This window comes from Amphiura filiformis, chromosome 4 (assembly GCF_039555335.1).
Source record: "Amphiura filiformis chromosome 4, Afil_fr2py, whole genome shotgun sequence".
In the NCBI taxonomy this organism is placed as follows: Eukaryota; Metazoa; Echinodermata; class Ophiuroidea; order Amphilepidida; family Amphiuridae; genus Amphiura; species Amphiura filiformis.
The window spans coordinates 65,157,045-65,181,032 of record NC_092631.1 but is presented as its reverse complement, the minus strand read 5'-3'; the positions used below and the strand labels follow the sequence as shown (position 1 = coordinate 65,181,032).

Here is a 23,988-nt window from a genome sequence, read left to right as displayed (position 1 = left end):
TGTCTTTCAATTATTGTTTATAAATTGAAAGGAAGTACCACTTCCCCTTTTTGTTCAAATACTCAACTTACCCACCATTGGATCCTAGAGTCAGATGCATAGCCGTAGCCCACGCAACGACCAGCGGGATCGATATCACTGTATAGAAAACATAGGAACAATCAGAGCCGGCAATTAAATCAAAGAGATAGGAATTATGTCATAAAATACAAAGGAAGATATAATTCGGCAATAGCATTTAAAAGAAACAAAATCCAAATTCAAGCAAAAGTTAGCACAAATCTAAGCATTCAAAATCTTGACTATAATCTTAACATCCACTCTTTAGTCATAATATTCATTAGATGTTTTGAAAGAGGCAAAAAAACAATCAGAACACATATTAAAATTAGTATTACGCAAGACCTTGAGCTTTATTGTTGATTGACTCTGAAATTTAAAACTTTTACACCAGCTATTAAACTAAAACAATATGGTTTAAGCTATGTTTCATTTATATACACAAACAGTATTTTTGTAAATTTAAAACAATTATTGCTACTTTGAAAAACCCTGGTCTGATCACAATAAAACATCTAATGCAGGAAAAACAATGTAAATATTGCATTTACGTCATTGATAGGTTAAATTTAGAATGCGTTACGACAATTCTCCCTATAATGTATATATTTTCAAACAAACAAGAGGTGCTTGAACTATGAGACTCGGAATGCTTAATTTTGTTGCCACTTGTTTTGAACAGTCTGTAATTGTTCAATGGTGGATAAAAACAAAAGTGCCATGGAATAATATTAATGACGTCAAAATAATTCTATATTGGTAATTAACTAATTACTGGTATCGTTAGCAAGGTCATGGTATTATTCTGAAAGGATTTGTTAGCATCTGTTAAGATTTAATTCATCAGCGTAATTCCTTATGTCTTGATTCTTAGAGTGTCTGCAAACTTAAGAAAATCAGTTTCAGGATAGTAAAAAGTATTTACAAAGCTGCATTTTGCAGAAAATTTCATTGACATTGAACAACCTGTTCTAAAGATTAACACAATTAACATGATTAAAGAGTGTCCAAAACAACAGGAAACAAAAGGAAATATTTCCTTTGTTTGGCTATATCTCAAAATCAATATTTCCGAGTTCCGACTGATTTTGCCTTATCGCATCACATATCATGTTATAAAGATACTTTGTTTCCAGGTCTGGATGGGTAAGAGGTTATTATCACCAGGACATTACATTGTAAGTAGCAGTTCGTGAGAAAGATGACTTTGTTGCTTCTGAAAAGTTTGATATAGACGAATCCAATTTACGCATTCCTATACCTCATAGCTGGGTCCCCGTCGGGTTCATCGTGAAACGTGAAATGATGCGGTCTTACTGCATTCCATCACCCGTGTAGACAAAAGAATGATGAAAGTTTACAACGCAATAAAATATAACATTGAATTTTGGCGGCTTTTAATAACCCTATTAGGCAATCACAACATTACACCAGTTTGGTGGGACCCATTAATGGTCGAATGAATTCTGTCCATTACTTGGCTCGTTGGATTCGTCTATACTGTGAGACCAACGGTGTTTTAAGAATACATACCCCAACCGATAACATAATATACAACGAACTTTGGTCTTCCAAATACTGCCGTAGATAATAAACTATTGAGGTAGACACCTTCGATAAACATCCATGCAAACGTACACAGCCTAAGATACTCTCGAAAAACTTCAAAACTCTGACAAAGGGCGGGCTGTAAAATTAAATGTCAAATAAATTGTACACGTCATTTATTATATCCTATAAATATAAAGTGAATAAAAAAAATGTACTGCTTGGTTTAGTTTTTATTTGACATAGAATATTCGATGCAACATGTCCTCGTTATTTAATCCATTTCCATTACGATTCAATTTGTGTTTAACTTGTAACGAATGTTTGACGTAAAATCAATAATATTTTTCTAACAAATCATTCGATGTCAAATATATTGATTCGTTACAAGATATAAACTAATTAAAACAGATTGAATAACGAGGTTCTTGTTTTACAAAAATTCCATGTCAAATATTTGGACTATGATCAGGGTGGATCGGTCGACTTTAAATATGATGAGAAAAAGGAAAATGATATACAGCCTGTCTCAAAAACGCTGAGAGCTAAGACTATGCCCTTGACGTTGAGGTAAGCATTATGTCACGACGGTATTTTCTAATTGCCACAGAGGGCGCTTTTCACTTCCACACTTTTTTTTTGAGACAGGCTGTATTGCAAGTTTCAAAATAAATAACCTAAATTTGAATCGAAAATATTTAGGATTGTAATCTATAGCCTATAGTATATACACTTGAGATGCCTGTGCGGTGGTTCCTTCATCAAACTTCACTTATTTTATTTATTCATTTATTTATTAATTTTTGAAAACACGTCAACGTCAACATGTGGTTGAACATTGCATCAATAATGCATACGCTTATGGTAGGGCTTTCGGTCACACAACATGGTCCGAAGTTATATCAACCCACGCATGCCGATAATAATTTCATTACTTCATCCAGGTATTCCAGGCATTGTATGATTTTTGTATGTTAAAGCGATGTTCTTAATGTGTGGGGAAAAGAAGGGAAAAACTCAGTTAGCTTCACTTGTGGAGTGTATTTTTGTTGTATGAATGTTCACATTCACATTCATTAAAAGAATGTGTAACGTTAAAAGTATGTTTGCAATTTGGCTGCTTTTGCTGCTTTTGAATAAGTTTCATCGAGATTATCCTGAAATGTAAAGGGTCCAAACAAAAATATCCCCTGAGCTCAGTCCCGAATGATTTTTTATATTAAGAATATTTCATTAATCCTGCGGGTATAATCATTCGACTTGGAACGTTATAGCGCATTTTGTCATTAACTAACTTTATTCATGGGATTTCTAGAAAATACAATCATGACACCCGGTCGGCTATCGTGAAACTAGTAAAATTGGGAAAACATTGTGCGTTTTAGGGTGAAAGGAAACGGTTTACGTACAAGGACTCGAAAGTAGATAATCATAATACATTTTGAACTTTGCACGCTATCAATCTGTTGATTATAATGCCATTTGACCCCGTTTGTTAAAATGTTAGTGGATATCTTTATAGACCGACGTAGATCTAACCCTATATATATCGATATACTAAGCCTATCACCTTGATCTTTTCAAACATTATAAGACAAATTTGGGAAAAGATATATATAATAGATTATCTGAATATGTACTGGTACAAATCACATGTAACTTGAGGCATACACTTTGGAAAGAATGAAACATAATGAATGAAACAACAGGCCAATTAAGGGGAAAAAGGTAAAGGAGACGATCCTGTATTAACCGTGATCGGAGTGCCCATCTCTCTTTCATTGGCGATTGGGCCAGACTCCTCCATGTAATATTGCTATAGGGGGATCGATACACCTCCTCTACAGCGAGTCTGTTACCTTCCTAGCATTTAAGAATGCCGGTACCCATTTAAACACCTGGGTGGAGAGGAGCAATCGAGATAAAGTGCCTTACTCAAGGGCACAACACGATGGCGTCGCCGGGGCTCGAACCCGCAACCTTCCGATTATGAGTCAGTGCCCGTTCCGCTAGGCCACCGTGCTTCCAATCCCAATTAAGGAAATGTCAACATTCTTTGGCATGCTGTCTATAACAACGCCAAACCCACGAAAATTTGAATTACTTTCACGAGCTGAATGTGAACACACAGTAATAAAACGCGCGTTTCTTGTAAAACGTCGGGCCCGGATGACGTCAACGCTTTTCGGATGGTTTACCCTAACAAAATGAGGAAAGGAGGAAGACAAAATTGAAGGGGAGAGGGATGACGACGAGGAGGAGGAGACAAAAACGAGTGGACGGGGAAAGAGAAGACTATGAGATGATGATCGTTACTTACCACACTACGAATTGCGGTATCTTGCTCATTGTGACGTTTACTGTACAATCTTTCTACCCAAAGGATTATGTCAAAGGTGAGACGTAACAGGAAAGCAACAAATAGGTGGATATGGATTCTTGTCCGATGACACTGTAAACTTCTGTTAAAGAGAATGACAAAAACGATTAGAGGTTAATGACTGCGCATCTGTTGTTTTGAGGGTATTGTGAAATATCTAAATATTGTGCTTTGGAACTGAGGAATATTCCGAGGACCAAATCAAAATATTTAGATATTTCACAATACCTTCATTCATAACTGTCACTTTTCACTTGTTAAATTTACGTCACATTTTCTTCTTTTAAATTTGGAAACAAAATACATTTTTAACTGTATCTTTTGTTTTGCCTGTAAAAGATTGAATAGCCGATTAGGGAAATATCGCTAGCAACCAATCACACTGGCGCGCGATCATGCGATGTCCAAATACGGCCGCCGACGCCCACGTAAATTGCTTGAATGCATAACACGTCACGCAACGTAAAGCGTACTCTTACCTACGTCACGTGACGCGGTCATTATACCTTTTCAATAACCTGCATTTACGCCCGCGTATTTAAAAGTTATTATCTGTGATTGTATTAAAACATGGCGTATAATTCACGAGGTTATGAATGTATATTAGTTGCCGATTCAAGGTAATGCTATAAAATCATTACGATACCCCTGCCTTTAACATACTTTACATTTCACTTCGCTTTCTATCTGTCACCGAAGGCGTCATAATCGGACCATAGCACTAGAGGAATACATTTTTTGAATGACTATCACTATAAGGTATAGAATGAAGCCGACGAATTCTCCTTTTATTTTGTAACTCCATGGTCAGAGACAGCACATATAAGTTACATACCCAACATTTATGTAATTGTTTCAACGTTTGTGTTGTATAGTTAGACAATATATTTTGTAAAGAATGTCTCGAATAATCCCTTTAATGAAGACATTCTATAGGGTATCTGCGTCGCGTTGCCCTCTTGAGAGTGGCCCCATATAATATTGAAAGATAATGGTGTGATCAAAACTGTCATCGCATTGGGTATGTTGTGATCAATGTTGTCATCGCGAAGAGGGTTCATGTTTTGTATATTTGTCCGATTTAATCAGTTAAGACAGTTTCCAAGGTCTTGACGCCGACAAAAATTTGAATCCTTTATCTATTGCACAAATTGCATTTTGCGCGGACTACTTGAGAAAGAAATGTTTGTTTGACTACAACAATTTAATATAGAGAGCTGTCGCGACTGTATGGCGAATCAAATGTTGAAAAATGTTCACATAATTTACAAATAATCATCTATGATTGCAGACAGCAACTAGAAGTATATAGGCCTTTCTTTTGGTTCCTTCATATTGCGGACCAAATTAACAAACAACAAAACGAATGAATTTGACATGTAGTTTAATATGAATCACTTATTTTGGTTTCGATGTTAAAATTTTCTTTAATAATGTGATAAATACCTACCAAGCAAACACAAAACGTTTTCGACATCATTCGCAAAAGGTTATACAAAGGTTGTCAGAAAACGTTTAAATGTCGGGTTATATAAAGGGTATATTAAGGGTATAAAACGTTTTCATAACATTAAAAAACATTTTTTGATAATCTACTGCCCAGCAAACACAACATGTTTTACAGAAAACGTTTAAATGTCGGGTTATATAAAGGGTATAGAAACGTTTTAACAACATTCCAAAAACATTTTTGAAAACTTGATACAAAACATTCTAAACAGAACGTTATTTTGAGGTTGAAAAAATATTTTGTGAAAAAAGTTTGCCCAAAATATTTGCAATAACGTTTTAAAAACGTTTTCACGACGTTTATAAAACCCGACATTTAAATGTTATTGAAACGTTTTGAGAAAAATCATTTAAGAACATTTCTACGTTTGCTGGGTGCAAATATTTTAACATAATGTTATTTAAGTGTTGACAAAATATTTGGCATAAAATATTTGCGAAAAAAAGTTTACAACACACTTTTTTAAACACATTTCAAAAATATTGTTGTAGTGTGTTTTCATACAAAACGTTTTAAAACGTTTTCATGACCTTTATATAACCCGACATTTTAATGTTATAAAAACGTTTTTACCTAAACCAAAAGCCAAAATATTACTTATTTAAAAACGTTTTTAAAACGTTTTTGTGTTTACTGGGTATATTCCCTTGAGATATTTGGAAATTCCTTAGTCTTTTTGACAACAGCTCATCATGCAAGAGCGGGTGTCCCTTGGTTATGATGACATCAGTATATTCTTGTTCGGTGAAAATCGTTATGTTCCAGAAATATATAGTACATAAATAGATCTTGGGAGATATTTGATGATAAAGTCTGATGTGATCTATGAATTTAGCCTAGCAGTGTGATCTTTGCGTTTGGGTTAGGGCGATTCAACCCCCTGGGGATTGAACTCCCAAATAAGTTGGTGCACTAACTCAACCGTTACTCTCAAAGAGGAAAATTCGAGCCCCCATAACCCCAACTTACTGTAGCCTATAATCGTAATTTGGCCCGGTAAACGCAGAATTATTCTTTTGGTTTGGGCACAAATAGTGTAAACTTTGGATGTTCGCCTGGTAAACACAAAGTTTCACCTTAATTTTGGGCTAAAAATGCGTACAATTGAAGTAATATACATTCGGCTACTGCTATACTGCTTTGGATACATTGGTTGACCATTATTATGATTATTTATAATGCCCTACCATTCAACAGGTCGGCTAATGAATGACCTTGTTATAAGCTTGACTGGGCACTGTCATCTGCTATAAAGGATCCAGTTTAATTTGTTTAGGACCTGATCACGACATAATCCTACAGGGAACACAGTAAATTGACAATGTAGTGAAAGACCCATTATTGATTCGGTGCGGATAATAAAAGCACAGCTCCATTGCGTGTATAGCAGAAAAATTTAAATAATGTTTGGAATTTTGTAACTAAAATACTAAATGCATTCTGCAAAATTGTGTTCTGATCAATATATTAAATATCTTTCTTACTTTCTTTCTTTTATTTATTTATTTATTTATTTATTTATTTATTTATTTATTTATTTGTTTATTTATTTATTTATTTATTTATTTATTTATTTACATTATTATTTTCAGGTTTTATCTTTGTAATTAAGAGTGCTCAATCCTATTACAGGAGAGTGTAAAACAAATTTCAAAGTATAGACCTCTAGAAAGGCAACCGTTACTCTGAGTTTCACGGCATTCAATTGTTCATCGATTTGTAATTGATTGTCAAAAACTTGAACACTTGATTGATAAATCGATTGATAGCTATTTCACATATGTGATGCGATTTTCGTATATGATAGTAATAAGCATTTAAAAAGCTGCATTGTGCAGAAAACCCCATTGCAATTGGGCAACCAGATCCAAAGATATGAGCAATTAAAGAATTTTCAAAACAAAAGGAAACAAAAGTAAATATCACCTATGTTTGGTTATATCTCAAAATCAATATTTCCGAGTTCCGACTGATTTTGCTTGATCGCATCACATTATTACTAGTTCATATGGAACTTGTATTTGAATAGCAGCGACAGTATTGATTTATTCTATTAAGCAATATCAAGGATTACTACTCACTTCTACTCACACCTAATAATTAGTTGTCCCGGATTCGATTCAAAGCTTTGCCTGGGAAAAATTGCAATTTCTGAACTGCTAACTTATTTGGCGCGCGATCTGAGCTATTCCTTTTCTGATAACTTTATCTCTTATAGGCACCATCGGAGTCCCTCTAGCCCTCTTAACACCCTTTAAGACAACACCCAAGTTATCGAGTCTCAAAGAGTTTTTTAAAAACAGATATGACATACGTAATTACGTATCATGTTCGTTGTTGTCTAATCGGCTAATTCCGTCCGATAATGTTAATTCAAGAAATGTGCCAAATTTATGAAACTGTATGATAAAACAAAGGTGTTTTTGTCTATATATTTTACAAGGGTGAATAACTTTTGGGAGTGCTTTTGCACAATTATATTACATTCTTTTATTGAGCAGCAAATGAGTGAAACTTTTAAAAATTGCTATCGTTTTTCAAAATGTAAGTCATAATTCTTAAATGTTTATCACGTTCAATTCTCACCGAGATAGAACGAGCGTGTCAAGTATAAGCTAAAAACCTGTGTCTGACACCGACTTAATAGCCTATTTCAGTGGTCGCTTTGTTTTGTACGCAGAACAAGTTAGATATGTGAAGTCACGTGCGATAACAGTGAGATTTGTGAACCAATTGCACATTGTATTGGCGGATGGCGCGAACGCTATGTCAACATAGAAGTTTAGCCCTTTCCCCTCTTTTTCCATTATCAAAATTTGATAATCTCGCGACATTCTAATCAAAATAATATGAATTTAATACGCAGGAACTGTGTTTAAAATGTAATGTCCAAAACCTGTATTTTACATTTTACCAGGATTTGTATTTATTGGTGTCGCTTCATTAATGCTCTTCATAAACCTTCAAAAGTTTTTTAATTGCTTGACATTTGGGTTACTCGTATTTGAACACAGAATGTAAAGCACAGTGACTCGGTCGCTAGCTCGCTCGCGGCTAAAACAAGACTGATCACGCATTGAGCAATACGTGATAGGACAACGTGTACCTGACACATTGCCCTACATTCACTTTAAAATACTAGATCCCTATTCCCGGAGCAGAGAATCGATAGTTGCCTTTTTTCATGAATTGATCAATATTTGCCTTAGGATGAAGGGCGTTGTTCATATATCTCAAGGTTGCAAAATTGAGACTAACCCACTTGATATCACCCTTTTGTAGATCTGTACCATGGTTTTTAAATTACGTGGGCGCTTTTTAGACTAATTTTTCGATTTTAGGATTGTACTCAATTTGGGTTGGTCGAAATCGCTGCCATATCTTCAAATCACTTTTGTAGGACGAGCCTGTTTAGTGTAAAATAAATTCCATGTCTGAATATGCTACCGCAATGTTAGGAGGGAAATGAACCCAGTAGTTGTATATTTTCAAATACAAGGCTAAAATAACTGAAACATGGATCAAAGTGGCCCAAAGGTCACGATCTCCACAAGCTTACATGCAAGACACCCATGTTTGCGTATTAAACTGTTAAACGGAGAACAAATACCTAACTTATTTTTTAAGCAAGTTCCACATGATTATGTTTTATGTTCTTATATTATTTTTATGAATTGTTTGGTATGTTTTGCTCTCCGAGGTTTCTGGTTTCCTTTGCTGTGATTTATCATGAGCTTCGCTCTTGATGTAGATGCACTGTAAAATGCTCATAATATTACGTAGGGGGTGTGGGTGGGTGGGTGTGTACATAGTGTTTATTAGATATTAATTTTCGACTTACCTGAAACAAGTAAATACAAAAATTGCCATGAGGAGACAGAACCAGGACAGACACATACCAACTACTTCCATTATCTTAGCGCCTTGGATAACTCTTTCGTAAAACTGTAATACAGAGGGATCAAACATATATTATTAAAAGTTTGAGTGATTGAAATCAGCAACGAAAACACCTACATGCAAACATGGAGTATTTCATTGTAGAAATGCTCCAAAGCGGAAGTTGTGCACTGCTGGATAAAAGAAATTTGGCATGAACCTTCCTTTGGGTATGTATATAACAATTTAAGAAGGAGTGGCTCAAGTTGTTAATGACGTCAAATGCCGCGCCCTTTTCTTAGGAGTAAGTATACTGCGCCAAGAAAGTATCCTTACACTTGGAAAAATAATCACAATTTCAAACTGAAATTAAATTGTATCGATCAAGTCAATCGTCAGGTGTGTATACTAATATTTTGGTTGTACGATATGAGCCCAAATACGTCAAAGGTCACCAAACTTTACTACATGGGTCATATTTTAACTTGCTCCGATTTCAACAAAAATGGTCTTAAATTGTCTATCCTGACACAGGGGATTGATAATTATATACACATAGTTTGCCATATATACGATATTGGGGCTCAGTGGGGTGAGAGGTCAAAGGTCAACCACCATATAACTTACATTACCCCATTGCTATATGGGTTTAGACGAAATATATGTAGACGAAATGAACATTAAGCACGAAATAGATATTAGAGCAAGTGACAAATCCCTGCAATATTCTTAATTAAACATCATATAGGACGATACTTGTTTTACTTATAAAGTTGATATTGACGATTGACGACTACTATGATGAAAATGGTGATGATATGGAGGAGGAGGAGAAGAAGGAAAAGGAAAATTATAATGATGATGATGAGGAGGGTAAGGACCAAGAAAAAGAGGAAAATGAGGAGGGAGATAATGTTACTTTTAGTTTACGTTCCAAATGAATGCTAGTGTGATTCATAAATATTTTCGTCGAAAAACAATTTTATTCTATATTTTAATATTTCTGTTATATATAGTGAAAAACGTAACTCACCAACCTGTAACTTAGCGTCTGAAACACCAGGATCCTCCGGGACAAGTGAAAATAGGCAGTTTCCTATACCAGGACTAGACCACTTCCCGCCAATTTGACATGTTATTGTAAATGAATCTTTACGAACACAATTATGAAAAAAATTATACTATTAAGGAATCGGACAGCAACGTTTGTACAGCATTTGTGTGAGACCTGAGAGCACATAAGATACACCAAATTACATTCTGAATTCGAGGAATGTCCTTCTGATATCAAATAATTTAGACTTTTATTTAATTCGCAATATAATATAAATTTTATGGTAAATTATTAAAAATTGATACTTTTTATACTTTTATATAACAGTCCTAGAAGTAAAATTAATAAATCTAATGATATTTACTTAAAGTGTATGTAGCTGGGAGGAAAAGCCGTCCATCATTTGAAAAAAATTGATATTTCGTATTATAGATATACATTCCCCCCAAATACCTAACTTATTTAGTTGTTTTTGGGAAACAATTGTATCTTCAGAACGAAAGGATGATGGACGGGTTTACCACCCAGTTACATACACTTTAAGTACATACAATCATTAGATTTATGAAGATTACTGTTAAATGTCAAAAATATCAAATTTGAATAATTTGTATTATTGCGAATTAAAAAAAATATTATTTGATATCACAAGTTGATGTGTCTGATGCGCTTCCCGATCACTTAAGCTTTAAAGAAACCCAGATGTTCTGTCTATGATGACAAAGCATTTTAAGTATTTTAACTATTTATTATTATTTAATATTTATTACTTTTTATTCATATGCCAAAACCAGGTAAACCCTTCGTGTTTGCTGACTTGCTGTATTGATTCTACAATGTCAAGCCTAACGAATCACTTCCAAGACCATAGTCACTACATTTATTGTATCGTATTACATTCAAATAAATCGTTATTACTACTGTATATTAAACATGGGTGATATTTAACAGTAAGAATTTAATTGACGTGATAAAACCAAAAGCTATATATAATACGTACTATTGCAACCCTATTGCTCTAAAACGCATTTTAAATAATACTATGGTGTTTTCTGGGTCACAGTAAACCCAATATTGTCATAGCGTTTGTCTTGCTTTCACTTTTGTTTTGTTTCATTCAGTCAGGAAAAGTTTTGGTATCCATCTGTCTTGTATAGATGCACTGACTAGACGACTAAATAAAGTAATCTGTCCAAGCTAAGTGCAGGGCTTCATTTACAACGTTTCTGTGGCTTACTCTACCCGACCGTATTGCATTAAATGAATCTGACAATGTTTGTTTATTTCAACGCACTGGTGGATAACTGATACTAGCTGTTCTAAGATTGCTATATTTGAATGTCATTTTATAACGAGTCCATAAAAACGGCATTCATAATTTTGCACAGAGTTCAAGAGTTTAAAAAGATTAACGTTAGTAATGTTTAATATTGCCGATTAACATGGAATCACTTGATACTGTTCTCTTGAATACATCTTAAGTGTGGACACGTGACGTAATATATGTTATAGCATATAGCTTCTTACATGTATTTTAACTTGTTGATGTCCAAAAACTTTTATAACGAAGTTCCATGTGTTATGAAGCTCAATAAAATAATGCACCAGAGTTGTAACGAGTCGAGTAATTTAATCGTCGAGTCGACTGAGTCATTTCTAGCAATATCTGAGGTTTAGTCCAGGTAAATGATAGTCACTGTACATTATCTACGGGGAACATATGTAAATCTGTGTCGATTCATTTCATTTTGAAAAGTCGGGTCTCGAGTTATGACTCGTTACAATTCTACAAAGCACCATTATAAAGTATGCCTCTTTGCTATGATACTTACTTGATTTGATTATGTCACCAGGATTAGGAAATCCTTCGTCCACTAGGTGTTTACATGATCTTGTAAATGTGTGGTTGATTGGGCTAGATGGGTAACAAGTACCCAAGATGACTTCACTATGACAATACGTTGCATCTGAAAAATAACAATAAGAAATTTGCATTTGTGAAGATTGTAATTCATCAAGGTATAATTAAATATAAATATTTTTAAAATCTTTTAAAACTATTTAACTGGTCTCACGTTTTAAGGTGCCGAAAAAAAAGCGCCCTGTTCAAAACGCAGATTCTGGGTCTGTCGGGCCCGTAGAACAGTGGTTTTCTTCACCATTTGCAAATAATTCAATAGGACTTGAAAAGTAGAGTGGCAGTTGAAACTCTGGTGATAACACTTTTACAATGCATGATGGGCAGTACTTAAATCATCCTCTGGTACCGCACCTTATCCTTATCCTAGGTGTATCTTTAGGCCATCATTTGATCTGTCGACAATTGGTCATTGACCAGTGGCAAGATGATGTTGCCAGTATGCAATTATTTACATGTTCGTTTTCGTAGTACAATTTAAAACATGTGCAATCTTAATGTTTTCAAAAGTTTACATCTCGCAAAGAAAATGTTCTTTATGTGACTGGTTGTTAATTACGTCCATTGTGGGTAGGGTGTATTTGGGGGTTGGGGATGAGTCTGTTTATCAGTTGATTAAAAATTTACACTATGAAATAAAATATATGGAAATACATGTATCCATAGTCTACACCAAACGTGCTGTAATGAGCTGGGTTATTTTGAGTGTGCGTGTGCTCGATCTTAATGTCGCCTGGTAGTTAATGTTAAGACCTACTTTTTCATTTGGTATTTATGTATTTTGTGTCGACATGCAAGGCAAAGGAATGTATTCGAAGTATACAGAACATATAGTCTCGTTCGTGTAACATATTATTATGACGCGTCTCTTTCATTTAGTCTCACGGTGGAAGACGTGATCAAGTCAATGCATCAATATAGGCAGGTCCATCCCAGGAAAACCTACTGCTTTTTCCTACCAAAATCATACTTGGCATGTATGTTACTTTGGATGAAAGAACTAAAATAAGCCCAGGGACCACCTCAAATTTTCCTTAAATCCAAGATGGCGACCCAAACCCAAAAAATCCCTAAAAATCCCTAAAACCTCATGTTTACCTTCAACTTATATACAGCTATCGGTTAACATATGCGCACAACAAAAAAAATAGGTAATTCACTAAATGGACTCACCGTTGACCCAGTATGACTCAACTCAATATGACTAGATATTAAAAATTTGATGAAATGACACAGTGAGTCTATGTGTCGTTATAGTCATAGTATACAAATATTAAAACTTCAAAGCTGCTTGTATGTTCATTGAATCATGATGATCAAAATAAAACCAACGGCCACAAGAAAAGTGTACTTGAGTCTAAGATGGTGACCAAATTCGCGAACGGGTCTTTCCATGCTAATTTAAAACAGAATGGATGTGCACCCGACCTCTGGGATGTTGTTCTACCATTGACTGTAGCACGGTGGTCTAACATTGACCCCTCTAAATGTCCAATTTTTAAGGACTCGTAACAAGTTTTAAACAACATCGTCTATACAGTTGTGTTCAGAAGCTTATTTGATGAAAACATTGGGAGTTTTCAAGGTCAGTTTTCAGTCAAAATTCTTTAATATCAGGGCATTCTTCCCAACGACAAACACCCGAAATCAAAACATTATAAACAGCATATTTTAACTGCAACCTCATTTCTTTCGTTACATCAGGGATGCTTAGAGAGTTATCACAACACATAGGCAGATGCCTTTGCACACGTTAACCCTGTTTTTAAACTTAATTTACTACATTACCCCAAAGTAGTTTATAAACGTGTCTATGATAACACCATTAGCTGAAAATGAAAACGTCTCTTTCGTTATTGTAACTACACGATGGTTGTTGAAAGAAACATCATTGTGTTACAGGTTGCACTGCTTAATGCTTGCTACATGAAATAAGTTTCAATGCCCGGATGACGCTGTTTTGTTCTATTATTCATGAATGAGACAAAACGGAAAATTATTTTCATCCGTTTACATGAGATTTTTATACACTATTTAAAGTAAACTGGGCTCAAAAAGAAACTTATAATACCGTAAAACCTCATCTATAAGTATATATAGTGTTTTTGATGAAAGCTAGGTCAATACAATAAAGGCGTAAATATACCAATAAAATAGATTGGTCTTACAATAATACTTGTTTTTATATGCTTGGATCTGTCATTTATTTGCTCAAATTCCATAATGATGCATGAATTGATTTAGCTTTCATCAGAAGCACTCTGTATGCTTGTAGAGGTATTACGGTATTTCACAAGGGCATATCTTAAAATTCTGTCCATAAAAATGAACCAAAATTACACACAGGATTACTTCAACACTCTACTCTAAACACATGTCAGTAACCAAGCAGTTGTCAAACTGACACCACAGCAAAATGCACTGACACGGAACAGCTTTCTGGACCACATTCACAGGCAAAAAATTGGCACCCAGCAAAAGACATATCTGAGAATGCGTACAAGATCCTTACACAGGTGATAAATTTCCAACGCGTAAGTAGGAATAGTGTGGAAAGGGCTCTTTCTGTTATTGTTTACACACTTTGTTGAAAGAAACAGGCCTTGTTCCACATTATTCAATTACTCACAGATTTCTTGTGTTGGATGCCTTATATTATTGAGCTGTGAAATAAGTTTCAATGCCAATGCATTTTGCTGTTTTTGTTGGACAATTTTATTTTAAAATATATTTAGAGTATTTAGATTAGAATAAGACAATCCTGCAGCAATTTCGGTTCATTTTTATGGACATGATTTTAAGATATGACCTTGTGAAAAAGTTTCTTTTTGAGCCCAGATTACTTTTGTCTACCATATCCCGGGAAATGTGGGGAAATGATGGGGCATGTAATTTTTGGACTATCCCTGTTTATCTACTATCAAATAGGTCCAAGGCCCGGAGATGTTGAACGCTGGCTAAGGGGTGTAGGGTGTGAGTGTGATTGTGTGTGTGTGTTTTTTGGGGAAGGGTGGTGGTTGTTTGTGTTTGTGGTGGTGTTGGTGTTGGTGGTGTTCGTGTTGATAGAAGTACTTGAATGGTGCGTCAGTGATACACTTTTAAGTGCCTCAATGGACTCGGCCCGACACACATCACAAATACTCTCACATATTACTCTTCTGTCAGAACTAATCTTTGGTCTGGAATAAACACCTTCCCCAAATTCCATGCACTCGTCGCACCTATGGTGACAATGCATTTCGGGCAGCTGCACCAAGACTCCATTCCGACATAATTGCGTAAATGCAACTCGGTTCGTGATTTTAATTGTGTAAATGAAACTCGGTTCGTGATTTTAAGAAAACGTATTTATACCCATCAAATTAATTCACCTCCTCCTTGCTGATATTCTGGTTTTTAAAAGTGTTTGGTATAATTTGCCTAATGTTTTAAAAATGGTTTTAGTTATAGCATTTATGATGATATGGTTTCGGACGAAACGTCGTGTTAACGAAACAGTTTGATATAATTTACAAATGGAATAATTAGACCAAGATATATCATCATGTTTTCAAAAAATTGCATTTTGATTCTGTACATTAAAAGGTTCAGCTTTATTTGTATTTATTTAATTTTAATATTCCATTGTACCTTTTTTTTTATGTTTAGACTGTTTTTTAATAATAGTATGTATATTGTTAAAGGCTTTGAATAAGGAATACAGCACTTTGTCCTTTAGTAAAGGCGATTTATATAAATGCCGTTAATAATAATAATAATAATAATAATAATAATAATAATAATAATAATAATAATAATAATAATAATAATAATAATAATAATAATAATAAAATAATAATAATTAAAATAATAATAATAATAATAATAATAATAATAATAATAATAATAATAATATAATAATACATAATAATTCGATTATCATTTAATTAATAATAGTATGTCAAAACGCGCCTCTTGATCGAATACACGACACGGTATAATACATTGGGACAATAACGAAAATACAGAATGGGACGTGTAAAGAACAATGGTTTATCAATGGTCTTGAAAATGAATAGTGACATTAATGCCACTTAATCGTGTGTGATATCACAGATTAGGTTGGTATGCCTTTTAATATAAAATGCTATCAAAAATCAACGGATGATAAACGGCTTATTGGAACACAGACAAAATAACTCTATTCCCTTCTCCGGCAATCATAACATTATGCCTTATATGTTAGAAAAATAATAATCAAGCACGAATCACATGTTTTTTATTTAAAACAAACTCATATTGACCATACAAAAAGTACCGAATAAAAAAATAGTGGTTCATCATTTTACCACGATATTAAAAGTGGTTCATCCTTCTGAGCATTGTTAAGTGCAATGACGTTAAAAAATGGTTATCTCACAAAGTAGGATGTTTGTAAGACATTCCACAACAATCAATGAGGGTTTGGTCTTTTAAATGCTTTTGTTTTATTCACTTGGTTTAGATGTTGGGAGTTCATTTGACATTGGATAGATTCAAATTTTTGGGGTTTTAAATCCTACAATTATTTAACATTCCCCCTAAACCTCAGACTTAGGACATTCATGCCAAACGTCATAAGAAAATAATTGAAAAATATTTGAAAACAGGATAAAAACATGAGTAATATAGAATAAATTAGCTCGTTCAATTTAAGAAAATTAATCTTCTGTGAAGGAATACTCAAGAGACAGTGGACTTTGCACATCAAAATTAACAAAGCCACCTTTTTGTGTTATATTGATCAGGATCACAAGCGAATAAAACATTTCTCCAATCGATATGCAAAATTCCCGCGGAAATGCCTCTAAGTGCAATGACGTCTGGGTATCTGTGCTCAATTGTCGTCGCTTTCATTGTATTACTGGGACGTCATTGCACTCGACAATTTCGGCGCCCGGGAATTTTGAATGAGAGACGGATTTTTATATTTGTTTTTATGGTCACATCGAGTTTATTTCAAATAAAACCAAGTGACTCGTGCTTGATAATTATTTTTCTTACATATAAGGCATAATGTTGTGTTTCCGGAGACTCCCTTTAATGATGTCGGTTTAATCTATATATTTTAATCGCTTTGCCCTGATTGTGTCGAGGGCAGACCGCAGCAGACAAAAAGAAACATTTTAAATTTACATATCTTTACTACTTCATGGATAATGAGAGCTCCTATCATGTCGAATAGAATCTCTACATAATCCAAAATATGCTGCCTTTCAAACACCGACTGCACCCTTCAATTGATGCAGAATGTATTATAAAGAGTGTGAACAAAATTAATGCCGAAGCACTAAAAATTCAGTATGTCAGTTATAATTTTGTTGTTTTATCACAAATGTGTCAGAAATGGTGCCGCGAAATAGGTGTAACAGTCTAATAAAGCTATCAATTTCAGAATGTCTACATGTAGCAGTCAAACCTAAATGTCATTTTAACAAACGTGTTGCAATGGAACAATGTATATAATACATCATTGTCAACAATAACATTAAGGAGCTGATTCATTTTCCTTGGGTAGAAATTCGACTTAAAGGCCCATTCAGTGATTTGCTCATCCGGACGATCATAAAAATCATCAAAATTCAGATTTTGGAACCTTTGTCATTGTCATAGATATGCTAACATAGCCTGCGAGTTGTTCAGCTGAAAGCCGTGTATTTAAGACACAATAAGACATTTTACACGAATCTGTAATTTATATATTGACAATATCTAAATTAGCTACATGTATTTGAATGGGGCTTCAACTTTGTCAGTACTGCTGTTTTCTTCGTTTTTCGTTTTTGCCAAATTTGTCATTTTTTTTACACTTGCGCTGGGATAACTGAATTGGTCTTTAAATCATAAATCATCCCCTGATGAGATTCTTATGATTTAAATATCAAACTGAGGAATAATAATCTATCTTTAATGGAAGCTTGTACATAAGTCCTCATTATTCATCAATTCACAGTACTCTTTAAAGTTCTCGAATTATATATCCTGATTTATTACTCAAACTGATAAAATCAAATTTTGTGTAAATGTTGGTTTTGTTCGAGTGCTGGTAAATAGATGTATGTCTTTGTGTCTCTAATTGTTTTGTTTCGTTAATCGTGAATCTTCACTGGTGTAATGTATATAGTTTCTTGAGTGTTTTTCGAAAATGATGTTGATTTAATATAAGCAGCTGCTAAAGATAGATATACGATTGAATGCACCCCTGAATTTGTAATACCCAATTACAAAAATTATATTTGTTAACAGTTAAACAATTACCAAGTATAAATATTTCATAGTAAGGCGATATGATGACATATTTAGTTAAAGTCACACTTTTGCAATACAATTGTTGTCCTGCACAACTTCCCACGGGATCCATGGGATATCATCCGCAATGATACACCATTTGAACAGGTTCAACAGTTTGTATTTCTGGGAGCGATGTTCCTTGTGGTAGAGGAAGGTGGACAGAGACGGACCAGACTTGTTTTGCTCGGCTAAAAAAGAAACAAAAAACAAAACAAAAACCAGTCTGGTCCAACCACCACCTGACATGGTCTTTGAAGACCAGGATCTACAAGTATAATGCTTCTACATATACTAACAATACCTTTGCAACATGGAGCAGAGTTTTGATCCTTCACAAGATCTATAATGGACCGTTCACAAACACTAAGGGGGGGGCTTGTCTTTATCTGAAAAAGTTTGGGCCCTCTTTTGAGACCTCAAAATTTCAGGGCCCCCTCCTTTTGACATGAAAATTATGGGTCAACCCCATAGAAAAGCATATAAACTCAATTTTCCCAGGAAAATTTGTGGTCATTTTTTTCAGGGCCCCTCACCTTTTTGCATCAGGCCCCCTAACAAGTGTTTGTGAACGGTCCCTAAGCACAAACTAAAAGTCTTTGAAATGAAGTGTTCCCGGTCCATACTTGGTGTATCATTGAGAGATAGGATGAGAAATATGACGATTCGTGCCCATCTAAATATGACAACAACTATAACACAAGCTGTATTCACACGACGTCTCAAGTGATTTGGGCCTGTGGGGGATGCCTGAATCAGGAGAATATTTGACGTGGTATATCGAAAGGAGACACTTTCGGCCGGGCAGGATCGTAAATGGAAAAATAGCAAATAATCTGCCCGGGGTGATTTTTTTCACAATTTGGGTTTGTTGCAGATTTGTGATGTTAATAATGTTTAAAATATTGTTTGATAGTTTCAGACCGGAATTTAACTGGTATCTTGTTTTTAAAGACATTTTTCAAGGTAATACCTACTGTCGACATTATCAATAATATTTTAAAAGGCCGATATCTCAATTTCAAATGTTATAATACCATAACTTACGAACTCAATATCTTCTCCTAGGAATGTATGATTTCATTGAGGAAAACGGGGTTGTGGAGCAAGATATCTCTATATTTAAGATAATTATGTAAAACAATCAAAATTGATCACCTGCCCAAAAGTGTCTCTTTTTGATATACCACGTCACATATACCGTCCACCACTGCAATAAGCCTTTTTGAAATATGGCGGGCACAATAGGAGAAGCCGTACTTTGAAATGAGTAATCTTTTGTATGCTTCTCAGCTGACAAAAGATTACCCACTTCAAAGTACGCCCTCTCCTTTTGTGCCCGCCATATTTCAAAAAGGCTTATGGTGATCTCATATATACGTGTTATATCATATGTGATCTCACACGAAGCTATAGAACAGCAAATCAAATGCCCCCATAAGTAAAATAGGTCAAAGATATTCATATTCATGTAATTTACATTGTATTGCAAAGTGTTGAACAATAACATAAATCTAAACGTGACAGTGCTATACATTGTAATGAAGCGTGGCGTTGTGGCAGGTTCCATTGGACCTACATTATGACCAGGCGTTTTGCAATTTGCCCTATAAACTTATATTTATATAGCTGACGCTAAAAGAGATTACAGACAACCTCAAAGAAGTATACATTTTGATCAACTCACTCTCTAAATGTTACACAATGGTTATGTATTATGCAAGACACTGATCATGAATGCACAAAAACATGTTTTTAAATACCACGAAAATGGGGTAGGCAATCTGATCGATACATCATCTTCGTCGCTAACCTTGAGAGATGCTTTCCGGGATGTTTTCTCAGCTACTGTCAGTTCAATGTAAGAACATTGATTTTTTATGTAAAATCGAAAAAACTCTTGGTGGTTTGCCTTTCACTATTAAATGTCAATGCTCAAAATTCAGATCGAGACTCATTTGGGCTGACGGTATTGGTTGCTGACTATGTCTCTGTTTAAAACAAGATCAATGTTCAAAATATAATAATCAAATTTATCAATATTGTATTGACCCCAAAATATTTGCAACTCATATTAATTTGAATATGCAAAGATAATAAAATCATAATTTTACGGATATGAATTTAAGCTTGTCATGTCTTAACTGTTTTAGCAGCAAAAGGGTATATCACATGGGAAATACGATGGTGTCTCTTACCATCAAATGATGTCCAGTGTTCTCTTCCTAGACAGGGTTAATGACCATTGTTGACGAGTTGATTAAATTGACATTTCCAACACGCCACCCGAATAATGGGCATATCAAAGTACAGCTGCTCAATTCTTATTCTTTTATTATAAGTATGTTTTCATGATAAATAAGATGAGTTTAATATCAATATTTGCTGTATGAATATGATCTAAGAAAACAATTATCTGATCACATAATTTGGAAAGTAAACGGTGAGAAGGGTTAAAAGGTATACAATTCCTTTGCAAACAAAAGTGTGTATAAATCGTCAAATGGCTGCCATATTTGATTTTATTATCATTGTTGTATTTCATATTGTTATTTTATATTCCATCATGCGCCTTTCTTTAAGGAATGGACATGTATAAATATTGCGTTTACCTCCAAATTAAAGGGGAATTTCGTGATCCACAGTATCATCCCCCACTTTTCTTTAAAAAAAGTGTAGGTACAAAAAAATTCTTGAAGATAAATTTAGCAAAGATATCGTGAAATTTGAATTTCGTTCTGGTATACCAGAACGAAATTACAACACATTGTTTATGGAGCAGTGAAATACACATAATCATGCATTACTCGCAAACGCAAAATCGGAATTAACTAAAATTTTGGGAATAAGCTTTTTTCGTGGATAACTACTGAAAAATGTTATAAAAAGAGGATGCTAGGATCACGAAATACTCCTTTAATGATTAAGTTGATTATTCAATGTATCTTATGATCACAATTGGATAACAAATTACAAAAGGCAGCCTATTTAGATACGACAGTATGTGAAGCCGTCGACGTAATGTGTCAAAAGTTTGTTTAAGGAAGAAGTTTGCAAAAAAGTAATTGATTAAATATCCAATATCAAAACAGCAATAAGGGTAATATGAGGCTATGGGAAAGTCTCTTACGAAAATTGATCAGATAAAGACAACATTTTAAAATCAAGTTACCTCTTTCGACGTGTCACGTTTCACATCAATGCCACTCAAGTCAACAGGTCATTTTCTCTCCCTAAATTTGGGAATATATTGGCATGATCCACTACGAATAGTGACAATCAAGTTTTTACAGCTTTAAAGCTATACAGTTGCGGATATTAATACTCATCACCAATAGACCACCATCCTCACTAAAGGACCGAAACTCTCTAGGAACGAGGTCGAGAAGAATGTGGCAGAGAATTTATACATTTCTCTCTCTCTCCCTCTCCCCCTCCTTTCTTATTCAAAAAATGGATAGTGAATAATAGCGCAAAGAGAAATATTGTTAGTAATCTAATTCAGTGTCTTGTCTCTAAAACTTACGTAATGTATGCATCTCACGTAAATTGCAATGATGTTTGTCGTCTGTGAACATGACTCGACGCTTGTGAGGTACTTATCCCACTCAGTCAGGACATTTCCTAACAAGAACATTATTTATATGTAAATGATCACATTTTGTTTTCTGGACGTGTGTTTATTTCACGTAAATAAATAATGATTCTATAGAAAGACATGAATTCAGTCAAATTCCTTTTTTTCCTAATGATCAACAAACGCAACATTCATCATCATCCCCTCATTGCAAATATTTTAGAGTAGTCTATTTCGTTTCCATTATATTAAATTTGAATCACGTATGATCATGTAAACGTTTGTGCCTTTTCCCGCTGACTTTAATGTATTTAAGTGTATTTATTGAGCAGACGGCATAATCAGACTATTTTTCAAACTTTACTAACTACATAAACAGAATCATCACTCATCACAGCTGACAAGTCGCCTAGCTCGCTTATGATGCCGGGAATTAAACAAGCAAGCTAGCTTTTGATGAACTGAAATGTCATTTTTATTACAAACATTAACCAAGATGTGTTTGCTTCATACAGATTGCTAATGATGTCTATAGCGAAGACATATACGCCTTGTATCCCTTGGGTTTAACTTGCCTTTTCTCAGCCAGGAAACATTGTCCTCTTATTAGTTTACCAATATACATGTATTTACATGTAAAGACCACGTATTCTCTTAAGACTATAGCGTCTCTGAGGTATATTTTCCTTTAATAGAGACTACAAGTTGTAAGGGTTCAAAGACACATCTCTGTCTACCAGGGAATGTCAATTGGCGATTTTTCCATATCGTCACTGGGCGGGAAAAACCTCATATGTACTTTTTGCCCTTGAACATGGATGAAGCAAACCATTCAATATAAAGTCTACACTTACTAGGCTTTATCCATTTTCAAGGGCCAAAAGTAAATATGAGGTATTTCCTTGAACATGGATGAAGCAACCTCTTCAATATAAATTCACATACAAGGCTTTATCCATGTTCAAGGGCCAAAAGTACATACGAGGTTTTTCCCGCCCAGTGACGATATCTTATATTAGGATTGAAATTACGTCATGATTTTCAGCGTGCATGAGGACATATTTTTGTTACTCGGCAGACAATATAAACAATGAGCTCCATTCGATCCCAATGCTGTGTATTATTGGGAATGGAAAATGGGGATCACTAGAGGTTCGCATACACAAACGTAAAATTAAGACTCTGATTCTGAGAGAATTACAAGCATACTATAGTAAAAATGCCCTTATCTGTAATGTTATTGAATGCGCAATTATCAAATGAAACATCTGATAGTTTACCGATGCATTCTGGGTATATGCAGTAGCCAATACAATATATGTTTGCTGTTTAGTTCGTAAGTGCTTCATATTCCTTTCTTAAGTTTGTCCTTGGTAAGTATGACGCGTGATACCCAGATCAGGCTGTAGATTTGTTTATGTATTTGAATTAATGAATTAAAGATTTAACTTCAACACTACACTATTTTTCGCCCGCCTAGAACGTTTTCACTAGTCCGACTAGCGTCTTCAGCAGATGGTGATGCTGTGTTGATATCTTGTCTACATTCGGGATATCTCTCACTGATGACGTCATATGATTGACAGAATATGATTGACAGAATATCCACTCGTGTATTTGAATTAGTTTATGTTTTTGTAGTATCGGAAGATAGTAATTTGATGTTGACAGCGCATTGAGATATCATCTGATGTTGCGCTATACACCCACCCACCTACTATCAACCACGGTGCACCATAATAAGAAGAACATTCAT

At 34.5% G+C, this 23,988-nt stretch overlaps 1 protein-coding gene across 4 annotated transcripts in view; it reads right to left on the bottom strand.

Moving 5' to 3' along the window:
• Positions 1-23,988, bottom strand: part of LOC140151202 (PDF receptor-like) — a 280,133-nt gene that overhangs the window by 66,528 nt on the left and 189,617 nt on the right. For 3 of the 4 annotated variants that reach the window (XM_072173457.1, XM_072173458.1, XM_072173456.1), the window contains exons 3-8: positions 12,264-12,398; positions 10,415-10,527; positions 9,340-9,443; positions 3,929-4,070; positions 1,594-1,747; positions 72-138 (exon numbers count right to left, since the gene is read on the bottom strand). In XM_072173457.1, coding sequence (XP_072029558.1) covers positions 72-138; positions 1,594-1,747; positions 3,929-4,070; positions 9,340-9,443; positions 10,415-10,527; positions 12,264-12,398 — 715 coding nt within the window. Of the gene's footprint in view, positions 1-71; positions 139-1,593; positions 1,748-3,928; positions 4,071-9,339; positions 9,444-10,410; positions 10,528-12,263; positions 12,399-23,988 lie in introns of those variants that run through there. The other variant, XM_072173459.1, reaches the window with a different exon arrangement.